The 14,189-nt window shown below is 30.7% G+C and overlaps 1 protein-coding gene across 8 annotated transcripts in view; it reads right to left on the reverse strand.

The window, feature by feature from the left end:
* Positions 1-14,189, reverse strand: part of Pde11 (Phosphodiesterase 11) — a 231,852-nt gene that overhangs the window by 65,927 nt on the left and 151,736 nt on the right. For all 8 annotated transcript variants that reach the window (XM_026640190.2, XM_026640188.2, XM_026640189.2 and 5 more), the window contains one exon: positions 1,019-1,164. In XM_026640190.2, coding sequence (XP_026495975.2) covers positions 1,019-1,164 — 146 coding nt within the window. The remainder of the gene's footprint in view (positions 1-1,018; positions 1,165-14,189) is intronic.

Raw genomic sequence — 14,189 nt, forward strand, 5'->3', positions numbered from 1 at the left:
TGTCGAGGATAATGGTAGAAGTCAATTCCGAAGTAAATTCATCCCAGATGTCATATTATGCGACGACCATACAAGCTATCGTTATTTCGAATTTCATTTCAGTCCATCAAGTTGCTTTGTAATGTGGATTGACAGACAGATATTGACGGTTAATTAGTTCAACTGTATACATGCGGCTTGTCTAGCAATATGAAAGTCGCAGGATTTATTGAATCCCTAAGCTATTGCATTCAGTATTGGCACAATACCAACACTCAGCAATAGGCGATATATAATTAGAACTAAATAAGTAATAATTAAAGCAATCTCAGTCTTTATCCCTTAGTACATTAGTAAGGGATAAATACTAATTGACGAATGGGAGTAGGTCTACTCCCACTCATCAGATATTCTACCGTCAAACAGCAATACCTAGTACTGTTTTGTTCCGGCTTAAAGAATAAATGAATGTAGTTACAGTAGTAACTACTGACACAAATATATAAGTATAATATAATTTGGCGATGTAAGGATTGGTTAATATTTCTTACAGCGCTAATATCTTTGGGCGGTGGTGACCACTTACCATCAGTTGATTCATTTGACTGTCCGCCTATATATGTGTATCATGAAAAAATAATAATGAATGCAAAATTGAGCTTGTTTGTTTGTTACGCTTTCACGTCTGAAAACAGTAAAGGTACACCGAAACGTGCAAAAACTCGGTAGTAAATATTAAGATTCATCAATTAAATTACATAGGTATGTTATTCGAATACATACAATTATATGCCCAACGTGAAAATCAACGAATACAACGCCTTTATTATCTATGTTATCTAATTTCAGTTTTTTTTTAAATCCATAATTTCAATTTGCTTAGGCAAAGGTAAAGCTATTTTAAACATTGTGTTCCACTTTAATCCGTATTGAATATTTTTAAACCATAGTTATTTTATTTACACGAGCCGAATGTATACATATATATGTATATACAAATGTTTTGTAGGAAAAAAATAAACTAGAATTCTAAACATACCTTCCATTTTGTGGGTGGGGTGAGGACGCTCTCTCGCCCTGCACGAGGAATAGAGAGCCTCTGTCTGCGTCGAGCAGTATTGATACGTTTTGAAGGATCTTGTGGCAGAGAACCCGTACCTCCAACTCATTGCAAATATCTTTAACCTACAACAAATATAATTTAATTTAGATTATAATAAAATATATAACACGTTTATAAAAGGTATTTTTTTGAACTCTATCAACTTACAGAAAGGATAATTTTGGGTACATTGGAACATTTATGGACTAAACTTTTTTTATTTACGTTTTCACCGGTGGTAGAGCTTCGAAAAGCCCATCTGGGTAGGTACCACTAGCTCACCAGTAATTCTGCATTACTGTTCTGATATGTATTGAGTTAATCAGTGTAATTACAAACATAAGCGACATAACACCATATATGTCACGGGTGATCGCGCATTAATGGTATGGAGAAGTGGTTTATATGTTTTACGACATTGTCTATGGGTGGACTTGACCACTAAGCATTAGGTAGCAAAAGACCCACCTTCATAAAAAAAAACTAGAATTTATCCAACATACTATCGTATCGTAAACTAACTTTGACATAAAACGAAGTCGTGATGAAAAATAAATTAAAGCGTTATATAAAATATCTACGATTTATTAAGTTATAGAAGTAATTTTTAACTTTTAATTATCTTAAGAGAACACGACATTACGATTTTGATTTTAATTATATCTTTTATGAACGTAGAAATTGTAAAACAAAGCATTAACACTCAACCTAAGTGTTAATCACATATAAAATATGTACTTATTGTAATTGACTTAAAGCGTAAAAATAAATAATTATACGAATAACGGTTGCGTTTCGTGTTTCTATAAAATGCATCGTTTTCAGATTACAAAAATGCCTAAACAAATAATTTTATTAATATTTATTAAACGTATAATAAAATATTATCATAAATAAGATTAATGTGAAAATTATGCGTTTCGACTGTCTGTTGTTTGAACATGATATAGATAGGTACTTGTTTATGACTGTAAAATTCTAAACGCCGTTATATATTATCTATTAACGGTGATAAATATAGATTATAATTCGAGATAGACTGAATGTGAATCGAACCTTGCACCGAATGTTCGACATTTCAAACGAATTTCGACGAATGTCGAACTAGTAAGAAGTAAGTAGTAAGAAGTAAATAAAATATATTATAAATATTTATAATCTTTTGACAATGTTTGTTTAGAGTTTTTCATAATTTAACTTCGATAAATTATAATCCACCGAGACGTTATGCGTTAAGAGGACTACAAGAGCTAAGTGCCCTTGAGAATCGCACGCACACACTTACAAAATCGACAAAAACGGCAAGCCCGTGAACTAAGGGTTAAGCGAGGTAACGAGGTTACGCCCGAATATTCTAATAGATGGCGCCAAACCGAGCGAAGTAAGATCAATCCTAAATCTCATAAAAAATAGATAGGACAACAGAATTGTTTTTATTTCTTTCGATGTTAGTTAACAAATGATTATAAAATAAAACTGATTCAATTAAACTAACAATATTTTTATTTATATTTTGTATACAATAAAATAGACAGTTAGTTTTAACCTTTTTTTCTTATTATACCACAATTAGTTCTTATACTAAATATTAAAACATACCAATTTTTAACATTTTATAAAAGTTTGCTAATCTATTTATATAAGAAAATCGTAAGTGTTCGAAATCTGTAGCGTAGTAACCGTGGGGTAACATATAGCGTAGTGTTTGTTCGTTTTATTAATATCGGTTCACAAAGAAAAAATATATACTTATTCAATTTAAAAAAAAAACATATAAACATTTACTAGAAAAAACTAACCAACTAAACTAGGTTAATCATACTAGGTTTAATCATAAACCTCATAAAAATAGATAGGATATTAGAATTATTTGTATGTTGCTTTTAACTATTATTCGAAAATGATTAAAAAATTAAACGGATTTAATTAAACTTAAAATATTTTTATTTATATTTGGTACTAAAAAAAAAAACATTTAGTGTTAATTTTTTTATTAAAATATTTTATTTTATTTCACTTGTATGTATGAATGTATGTACATATGTCCTGGAATCTTGCAATCAATATTACACCCACTTCCACTGAAGCTATGGAGCTGAAAGTTGGCACACATATTTAGTCTCGATGACAATGCACGATTCATGAATTGCCGCCATATTCAATCCAATATGGTGGACGTTACAAAAAAATTAAAATTTTTGAATTACGTACAAATGACACTTCTAAATATTCTAGTTCTCTGGTTCACAACAATTACATTTTTTTTTTGTTACGACTTTACTTTTTTTTATTATTAAAATTAGTTCATACATAACTTTAATTCCTATTATAAACAAAATCGATAAAATTAAACTCTTACGCAATATAAATAGCTTCCGTTATTGTTTTCGACTTTCGACTTTCTTTATTCTGTAAAAAATAAATATATGTTAGTAATTATATTTTTATTAATTATAAAAGTATGTATTTAAAAAATATGTATCTAAATATGCCCTATAGTACTTTTAATGAAAAATATCATATTGCTTCGAGTTCATGGGGATCGAATGTAGACACTTTCAATTGATGTTTTCCTCACTTTGACCAAATACGATAGATTATATTTAAAAAATAGCTCGAAAAATCTGATTCTATGCGACCTGATTGCACATTTTTTCTAATAGATGTTTTCAATATTCAAAATTATATAAAAAAAAATATATGTTTACTAATAAAATACTCTTACCTTTTAATATCGGTCATATGTATGTTCGGCGCTTAATTTATATTAAAGATTTTTAGTTTTCCTTACGCGTTTCACTTTATTTCCCATATTTACACAATTAAAATTTATAACAAATAATATAATAAAAAATAAATGCCTGATTACTACTACACTATTTTAACTTAATATATTTATTTACAAGAAAGAATAATATTTATTATAAGAAAACATGAAACAATGAATTTACAATTAAAATTACAAAAAAATATCTCGTAACGTAATGATGCGACGAAAAGATCGACACGTCTGTATAGCATCAGGCCTCGGCCGACAATGTCTGTACACGGCGTTTACGCACACATGCGTACGCATTTTGTTCGAAAATAAGAATATGTGATTTAAAAAAAATCTATTGATTTTACTAAAAAAGTGACACAGGGTTATAGTAGTATATTACTTGTAGAATAATCTGACAAAAAACCAGAATTATTGAATGTATATAAGTATAGTTATTATACGTTAAAAGATTTTTGTAGAGGTAACTTTGTGATTTATTTCGATCGTACCAAATTAATTACATCATTACTAACAGTATCTATAACGGGTTCTCGTGAACAAGACATTCGTAAATAATGTCGAAATATCGAGCTCCACCAAATAAAAATACAAAACATGGTAAATATCCCGTTTTAGATACTGTTAGTAATAAAAATAACCATGTTAATTTAAAATCTTAATTACATCATGTTTTCAAAATAACAAATAACTAGCATGTATCCTGAAGATTATCATATTTTTTTTCATTTGGTTTACTGCATTGGATCATATACTTTTTTGCATTATAAAACTTGCATTTAGCTCATGTAGTCCCCTTAAATTGTAATATGTTACGGTTTGCAGACTTTCAACAGTTTACAATCTTGCCGGATAGATTATAATCTAACAGTATTTACAATTTTACGCTGAGATATATATAAAATATACCGTAATATACTCGTAAAGTTGCAAAGACGCTGCTCTCTTCACCCGCATTTTCATTTCGGCTTCGTAACCAAGTTTCGTGGCTGATTTCCGAACTAATTTCCGCCCTTACTGAATGAGGTTTGCAATTCGTTAATTTTGTATGCAAATAGTATCGGCCGTGTGAATGATTGAAATGTGAATATTGCTTGAGTAAATACGGTAAATTGACGAATTTCAATTTCGTGGCAACAATATTTCAATATGTGCCAACTATAACCATGTAGGTAGCTGAGCTAAGCGGGAATTCCTAACCAAAAACCAAACCAAACGCAAACACCTTTAAATTTCCATTATTCACTTATCTGTGTTTATATCTCGTGTTTGGTGGTGAGAGAACATCGAGTAACGAGGCCACAAAAAAAGGACTTCAAAGTCTATGAAATTAATCAATATAAATAAAAAAGATCCTATACAAAATGTTCATGAAAATTGTGTCAATATTTAAAAAGGTGCCTATCAATAAATATCAAAGTGGTACTCCTTATAAATTGATGACCTTCGCGCCACGCTACAAAGCACACGACTATTCATTTTTTCCGGATAATAATTCAAAGAGCGCTATCATAATTTAGATTTCACCGCGACAATGGCGAACATTTGTTTTATCCAAGATAGCAATTTATCCCAGTCTTGATTGATACACGAAATGATTAATAATCGACAATTCAGGCCGAACGTGACCAATTCTATAACGATCTTCGGTAATCGAAATATTCCTTTATATCACTACAGTAATAAGGAACAAAACCGCTTGCATATTCACTATTTTATATCGTATCAAGTAATAAGGCGTAAGGTTTTGAGGACAGAGGATTTTTGTATAAGGGATTAGCTTATGTTACATCTTATTAGTCGTCCTTAATAAATGGTCAAACCTCTATTTGTAAAGTGTATATACTCATACATTGCGACATGATATTTATTCGGTAATAATATTAATGAAAAATAGATTATAAAAACTCATGAGGTTTCCCAAAAAACAAAAAACAATTTAAGAACGTTTTCGCACATCAAACCTCACGTGATAAGTACATAGTGTAATGTAAACATAAAATGATATTAAATTCAAACGGAAAACCTAACCAGCAAGGATATTTATTGATGCGAAACAGTAAAGAATTAAAAAAATAAAATTACCGAACCGGTTTATAAGTTCGAAAAAAAAAATAAAAAAATAACGTTAACAAATGAAATTATTCATTTCTATACTTCGAAGAAGTTTGGGAAATTGTTGAGTACAGAACATCTACGTACATATCTTTAATTAGCGTCCTAGAAATCAAATGGAGGCGAAAACATTTTAAGAATAACATTCGATTTTAAATAGTATTTAGATCGAGGTTGTTTGGAAACCGCTGGAAATTTTGTTTACCGTCAGCTAACTGAATGAAAGACAATGACTCACTGTAACAACTTTGCAAACACGCACATATAAACATTAATTACACATAGACGCAAGGCAAACGTGAAGTGGAAGACATTAGTAAGCCTATATTGTAGTAATGTTTTATCAATGTGTGCATTATTTATAATAAACAACGTCGACCTTACATATAAACCTTTATATGTGTTTACCGGACTACGGAAAAGGGGCTTGTCATAACGTTCAATCGTGTAAACAAAACATTATATATAAACACTTTATATTCGCGTTATCACTTATAGAGAATAAATTTGCGCAGTATAATTGTCCTTGTGTGGAATTAATTAACTTTTTATACACAAACGTATGAATGTAATATTTTTTTAATAATTTATCAGATATGCGCATGGATGTTGATAATCCCGGCCGAGGTGGGACACGCCTGCCGAGGTGCCTGCCTGGGTTTGAACCCGAAATCATCGGTTAATATGCACGTGTTCTAACCACTGAGCCATCTCGGCTCTAAATATTATATAAATATAAATATAATAACTTACTTCATTCAAAAAATATTCATCAATTATATTTATTATGCTAAGATTACAATTATTACTTATTTGTTTTCAATATCATGATATAATGTTTTTATTAGAGGTATAATGTACCTGCCTCTTGTTCTATTTTAAAATCTTAATATATTTGTTCCTTAAATTAAAAAGAGAAAAGCACATCAAAATTCAACGATACTTGTCCTGGTTTGAATTCGCAAATCGTTTTATTAATAGCACTACGAGGTGTAAGTTACACAACACGAACATCGATGGAAAATAGTTGGAACAATTAGAATTTTAAAATATTTTATCGATTTTATAGGGCAAAGTTACCTTAACTGAATATTAAGAGTTGTGTACAGCTTTTACTTCAATTAAATAGTTAGCAATTTAGCGCATCAATCACTTTATATTAAAATTTCTTAGGTACTTTGGCTTAACATAATAAACATAAAAAATATACAATAAGAAATTTAAGTACAACTGACTATGAGGTATTTTGACAGCTATTTAAAGGTCGAATCCTGCAACTGAACTTTAAGTCAATTCCCTACAATCAGGTACTGGCGATCAATTGTAGTATCTATACTTATCTAATAAATTGTAATTATTTCATTGTTTTAATAAAATAAATTACTAATGTTTTACTCGAATAAAAAAAAGGTAGAATATATTTATTCTGCTGACTTTTATTCGAAAATAAATCAACGACTTATCTCACGACTTGAAAACAACTAGCAAATAAATAGGTAAACAAGAAAAATTAACGAGTTAGAAAATTCATGAAGCGTCAAAAACTTCCCTCCAATCGACAGGAAATACCCGTCTTTAAAGATCCCGCACTGTAACGAAAGATATGTTAACACAATTTTCGAGTGAATTTCGAGCCCGGATAACTTACGGCCGGAATAAGTCGGACGTTAGGAGCAAGTTAATGAAGCTCGAACGTGTACTTCGTTCACATTTTTAGCTGGAGAGCTATTATGTACGATCGAACTCGAAACCTACCGCATAACACATTCGTGAAATATCATAAATTGTATGATACATTGACTTTATCTTGCTAATATTATAAATGCGAAAGTTTAGATGGATGGATGGATGTTTGCTACTTAGTCATGCCAGAACGCCTGAACGGTTCTGAATGAAATTTGCCACAAAGATAGCTTATAGTCTGAAATAGCACAAAGGATACTTTTTATTTGTAACATCTGCACCCCAATACGTGCCCTGAAGCCGTGAGCGGAAACTGACTAATTATAACATTTTAAGGATACGGGTAACAAAATAGCGAATCACCATAAGTACATTTTAAACATTTTATGATATTATATATTATTATAACATTTTTTTATAACAAATTGCTGTTACGCGAGCATTGCAGACTGTTATATGTTTATTCTACCTATATTAATAATTTCGTGCAGGTCTACGAACCTACTCAAAATTAGATCGATGCAAAAATAATGATTTTTTAGTCAGCAAAATCCGTAAAATTCGTATAATCGACATATTTCCATATCAAATCCGTAAAATTCAATGACATGAAGTTCAACCGGCGTCCATATTTGACGTTTACGGGTGCATTCAGAAAGTGTGTTAGAAATAATAATTTCGTCAGGGGTATAGTAGTTAATATATGTATTTGTATTTGTTTAGTTTTATTTATTTTACCCGAGCGAAGCCGGGTTTTCATCTAGTTATATATAAAAATTGTTCACAGAGTCACACACAATATATAAATTGAGATGTTTTTTTTTAAATATTAATCTCTGCTTCGCGAATTCCACGAATTAAGCATCTATGTTAAGAATTTCGTAGTTAAATCTCAAAGGTACTCTTAACCTTTGAGAGACTTGAGAAGTTTAAGACCGGGTGTGTCAAGCTTTTAATACGACGTTTCTACTAGTATTTTAATTCCTGATACAAATTTTAAATTACAAAGTATCTATTAATTAAATTGCACAAATCATTTCCAAGTATTCGACGATGCATTCTCTTTGTCTTGTTTCATGGCCCAGTTATTTTGTCTCAGCCTGTTTCCCCAAGATTAAAATTATCTAAATGTCTGCCCATGTTTGCCCCAACATTACTTTATTGATACCTATCCTTTTTTCCATCGACATCTTATAAAAGGTGTTATTCTGACTTACTCTTCAATATTTTAATAGCAATTAAAGGAAAAAAAAATGTTTATGGTAAGCAGTAGTAATTTTTGTGATATAAAAAACTGGTTTTATTGGCTGCTGGATTTTATTATGGCTATCTTATAAATTTAATTGAATTTATAGCCTGTAGTGCACCAATCAATCTCCTTCGTTTCTTCTCCATGCTACGTGATATTGGAAATACAATCAGTGCCCTATTAGCGTAACTAAAAACCGTCAAGGAAAAAATAAAAACCTTAAAATCAATCAGTGTCTAGGTTTTAGGAAAAATATAATGAGTAAATCAATTATCGCATTTAAGAACATATTAACTTTAGAAGTTAAAAAAATTATCTACTCTTTTAATGCCTTACAACAAATAAGTACTGTAGTATCGAGGCAGCATTAACAAAAGTTAAGATGTTAACACGTTCATAAAGTTTAAAGACTACAATATTTTCGCTTCTATGTCAAAGATATATTAATTATATCGCCGTTGTTAAAATTTCGCTAAGGTTAATAAACTTTGAATACTTGGTAATTTTCTGTAAAGGTATCAAAGTTTTATAATATTCTTAGGCTTTTGCATTTTTAACGTAGAAACAAAAGCGTTACGCCTCGCGCCGACTCTACCGCGACCTCTAATGCATTATGTATGAAAAAAATTTCCACGAGCTCACCTAAGTTTTAATCTCAGCTTTTCTTTGTGCATAAATCCAATGATAAGATTTTTAAACGTACTTTTTAATATTAACCGAGTGACGTTAATCCGTAACGGTTACAACGATTTTTGTAGAGAACTGATAATAAATATATCTGCAACATTTTATTTTATTTTAAAATTTGCTTATAATAAAATATTTTAAAACCAGTGCTAGACTCAGGTTAGAAGCTTTGGTGGAATGAGCTTTAAAGCTGCTCTGCTCCAATGCGGGTTGATGGATAAGTGACAGATTTTATCCTACAGCTACAGGTTTCTTCACCATAGTATACTTTAGCCCCGAATACGAAAAAAAATACTAACAGAAATTATTCACATGAAAATTGCTGCTTGCCTGGCGTGCGAACTTGCAATCTTCGGTTAATATTAAGTGTTCGAACCACTAAGCTATCTCGGCACATTAACTTTGGTAACGTATGAAATGTATATTAGCTATACATAAATTATACTTTTCATACTAGTGTGAATTAATTGACGGTGTGAAAAAAAAATTAACTTATACGAAATTCAAATTTAGTGACGATTTATTTTTGGAATTATCGTCCAATTTAATCATGAGTAGACCCGCCTTCAAAAGAAGATATTTACGTCCTCATGTGATAATTTACTGTAAGGAAATAAATTTAAATTATTTATTGATATATTCGTGTTAACACGACCGTGCTAAGTTAACGATTACAAAACATGCAGTCAACGACACCGTAACCTTAAACAAATTTTATCATCAACCTACCCGATTGTTTGCGTGAGAGAAAAATATCGATATTTTTTTTCTCTTTATAATAATCGTTAATTCCAATTTAACGGACATAGTCTGCGTCATTATATTGGAAGGCTTTAATACTACTTTTTACGAGGAGGTTATTAAAGTTGAGATAAAATACTGCTTATTAAAAAAACGGACTTACGGCACTACGATATTTTAAACGAAAAATGTAATAATTATAAATACCTTATTCATTTTACATAAGACATTACTGATTTTTGGAGGGTTATAATGAAATAAGTACTATATATTTTATTCATTGAACTCGATTGAATTGTCAATTTTAAATAAGTATAAAAGATTTTTTGACTTTATTTTATTGAAAAGAAGTCTTCCTGACCAAGTACGGGTGCGGTGGCCACTTTCAATTGGGAGTAAGCGAAGAGGAACGGAATCTCAATCTGCGCAGGAAATGATATAGAGCAAAATTGCGTATCTCTCCACTCGATAACTCACATACATAATCTGGTGAGACGACAATCTGACAAGACTGTGACCGATAAAAAATCAGACGTAGAACCATGATCTAGTCGTTTTCCAAGGTACCGGCAAATATTTCCAACTTCATAACATCGTTTCCTAGTGAGGGTGTTTCCAACAGACCGTGGGTGGTGCTGTGTGCGTTTCACTATCGCGCCTGGCCCGCCATCTTATCACTCGACCCCCGGTTCAGAGGCCTAAATTAGTACACATGTAAACATTAAACGTTTCCCATCGCAGTAGTTAAATTACTCTTATCGTGATACCCAGACACGTGTCATGTAGTTTTTAGAATAGTATTGATATTGTGCATATGTTTTTTTTATAAGTAAATAAATTTCCATAAATCTGTGAATTCAAATGTTGTTATACTGTATATATTACCGCAGTATCAATATTTATTTCTTTTAAAATCATCAATGTAAACAACACAAGAATTAGAAGGTTTTATTTATGTTGTACAGAAATCAATTTACAAATTTGCAAAGATTTTCAGTATTGTAACATTGCAAATAAGGACATATTATGTAGACTCATGATATATTTCCTCAAAATCTATCAATAAATGTTTCCTCAAATCAAAGAAAGCAGTTCCTATTTTTTTATGTCTGGCAAAAGGGCCACCTCATCATGCCTCGTTTTACAAATGCGTCACCAATGCCTTGACAACTAAGATGTTATGTCCCTCGTGCCTGTAGTTAGACTAGAACAACGAAAACCTCCCGCGACAAAATCTTATTTATGCCTCAAAAAATATTCAAGTAGCAACGAGAAGACTTCATTTTTATTAAGAAAATACTTCGTCGTACGTAGATGATACAACTGCCTCAGAAGACTACAGTCATTTCGTTAATGTACTAGGCAGATGTTTTATTACATTTCGCCCTATTGACCTTGAAAACCGGTTTCGAGTACTGAGATCCTGCCAGAAATTTGAGCGTACTCAAGGGAACTTTACATTTATCGTAAGGACCTCCTACGAAGCCGGTCGGCCGATCGTTCGGATTACTTGTGATATTTCACACTTTTATTCTAAATTTAACTCTAATTTATAAGAATACTGTTGTTTTTCATAATAATTTATAATAAGTAAATATAGTCATTATAAAGAAGATGCACGTCAATTTTTATTTAAAAAAAAGACATGTAAACATAATGCCAGTTTAAATTATGTACTTATTATATAAATGTGTTAAAACAAAACAGTTTAGTACATTCATCTCTCCTGTCATTCGATATATTTTGTTTGGTATCTAAAGTAAAGCTTTAGTGTAATCAACAAAAAAAACAAATTTTATAGTTAGATACACGAGCAAATGTGCCACCTGATAGTAAGTGGTCACCTCCACCCATAGACGATGGCATTGTAAGAAATTTTAACCATTTATTACATTGCCAATGCACCACCAACCTCGGTAACTAAGATGTTAAGTCCTTTGTGTTTGTAGTTACACTGGCTCATTCGCTCTTCAAACCGGAATACAACAATACTGGGTACTACTGAATACCTGGTGAGTGGGTGATATCTACTCAGACGAGCTTGCACAAAGCCCTACCACCAAGAAAAATTAGCACTAAACAGTTTAAGACGATGTTCAATTACTTTTGAAGTCTCATTTTATTATTATAGATACGTAGTCATTTATCACATTTGTTATTAGCAATCGCGTAGTGCTTACAGATAATACAATGATAAGTTGCGTGATAGAAGAGGAAATAAAAGAAAAAACTAGCAATTTATTTGCCACGAGCAAACGTTATAAGCTTTTGATATCAAAGAAAAAAATATTTTCTCTCCGTATCCGAGTGTTATTAAGAGCTTTAATATCGTATACAGCGTGTTACGAATCGTTTTTCATAAATACATTTCTTTAAGTTATTAAATATATATTAATATAAAGTATTAGTATTAATATATTTCTTACGATATAATGTATACGGCGTCTTTTATTAAATCATCTAGTCATCTTCATAGTAGGTATTGTAGAACAAAAGTGTGTGAGCGAACACAGGTGCACTATCTATGTATTTCCTGATCCTCATAGTCCGTCGCATCGTTACACGATCGAAAAACTAATGTGGTCATTAAACCCACTTTAGGGTTTTGAAAAAGAAAATTAAATCGTAAAGAAAATATCGAGCTCTATTTTACGATTCATCCACTACATTGTAAAATTCATTTAGCTATTTTTGTGTTATAAAAATGCGTGTGTTCACTTTTTAAGCACAATAGAGTAACATTTATGATTATATTATGTGTGTTTTCTTCTTGTTGAACGTCATTTGATTTATCCCAATGCTGGTCTAAGAAATATGCATCCGACTATTGCAGATTTGCTAACGAAGCTTTCCGTCACTACCCAGCATGAGGTGACACAGTAAAAGAACACAAATTAAGCATAAATAATGGTGGTCGTGCCCGGGTTTGAACCCGCAATGTTCAATTACGATCCACGCGTTATATCCACTAAGCCAAAATTACTCTATTAATAAATAAGGAAATTAAATTAAAAGGATTATTTTGATTTCATTATAGAAAACTAGGACAACATCTTTAGCATTGCTCTTACAGTCTAGACAAGATTGTGGAATAATTTTTGTTGCTCCAATATTATGATTGTACACAATTATATTAAACAGTCTACTGCACTTTGTGGAAATTGTTTGTTTATTGTATTAACATTACTGGTATTTAATAGAACATTTAGTATTATGTTTTCATTATATATTATCTTTTTAGTTTAAGTATTATTTTCAATTGTATTTTCTCTTGATCACTCTTTCTGACAATCGGAATAATTTATTCTTCTATATTTATTAGTAGTGATACGCCTTGGCTTTAAACGGGTAAAATTTGTACCCCATAGCATTAATGAATAACATGAATGAATCCTATGAATGTTTTTTTTAGAATTTGATCATTGGTTCCTGAGATTACCTCCTACATACAAACAAACAAATTTTACCTCTTTATAACACTATTTATTATGTTTATTCTATATATCTATGCATACATAAATCAAGTGTTAATTAAACTTCTAAAATAATTCGATATTTGGGGTACTTATTTGAATATGGAAAACTGATAAAAAAAAAACAATTTAAAATTTGCAAATAGAACTTGACGAAACCGAAAAATCGGAATTTTCTACACGGAAAGACTTTTAACAGCAGCTCATTTAAAAATAATACAAAAGAGTTTTGTGTACTTGCATAGCGAATCTATTAAGTAAAATTTTATTATTAATTTCATTGAATACCTACTGTTTTGTCGCTATAACAATAAGTCATTTTAAATTAAAATAGAAAAGGAATATAGAATAAGAAAAAGTTTTAAATAAAATTTATTTACT

This window comes from Vanessa tameamea, chromosome 17 (assembly GCF_037043105.1).
Source record: "Vanessa tameamea isolate UH-Manoa-2023 chromosome 17, ilVanTame1 primary haplotype, whole genome shotgun sequence".
Lineage (NCBI taxonomy): Eukaryota > Metazoa > Arthropoda > Insecta > Lepidoptera > Nymphalidae > Vanessa > Vanessa tameamea.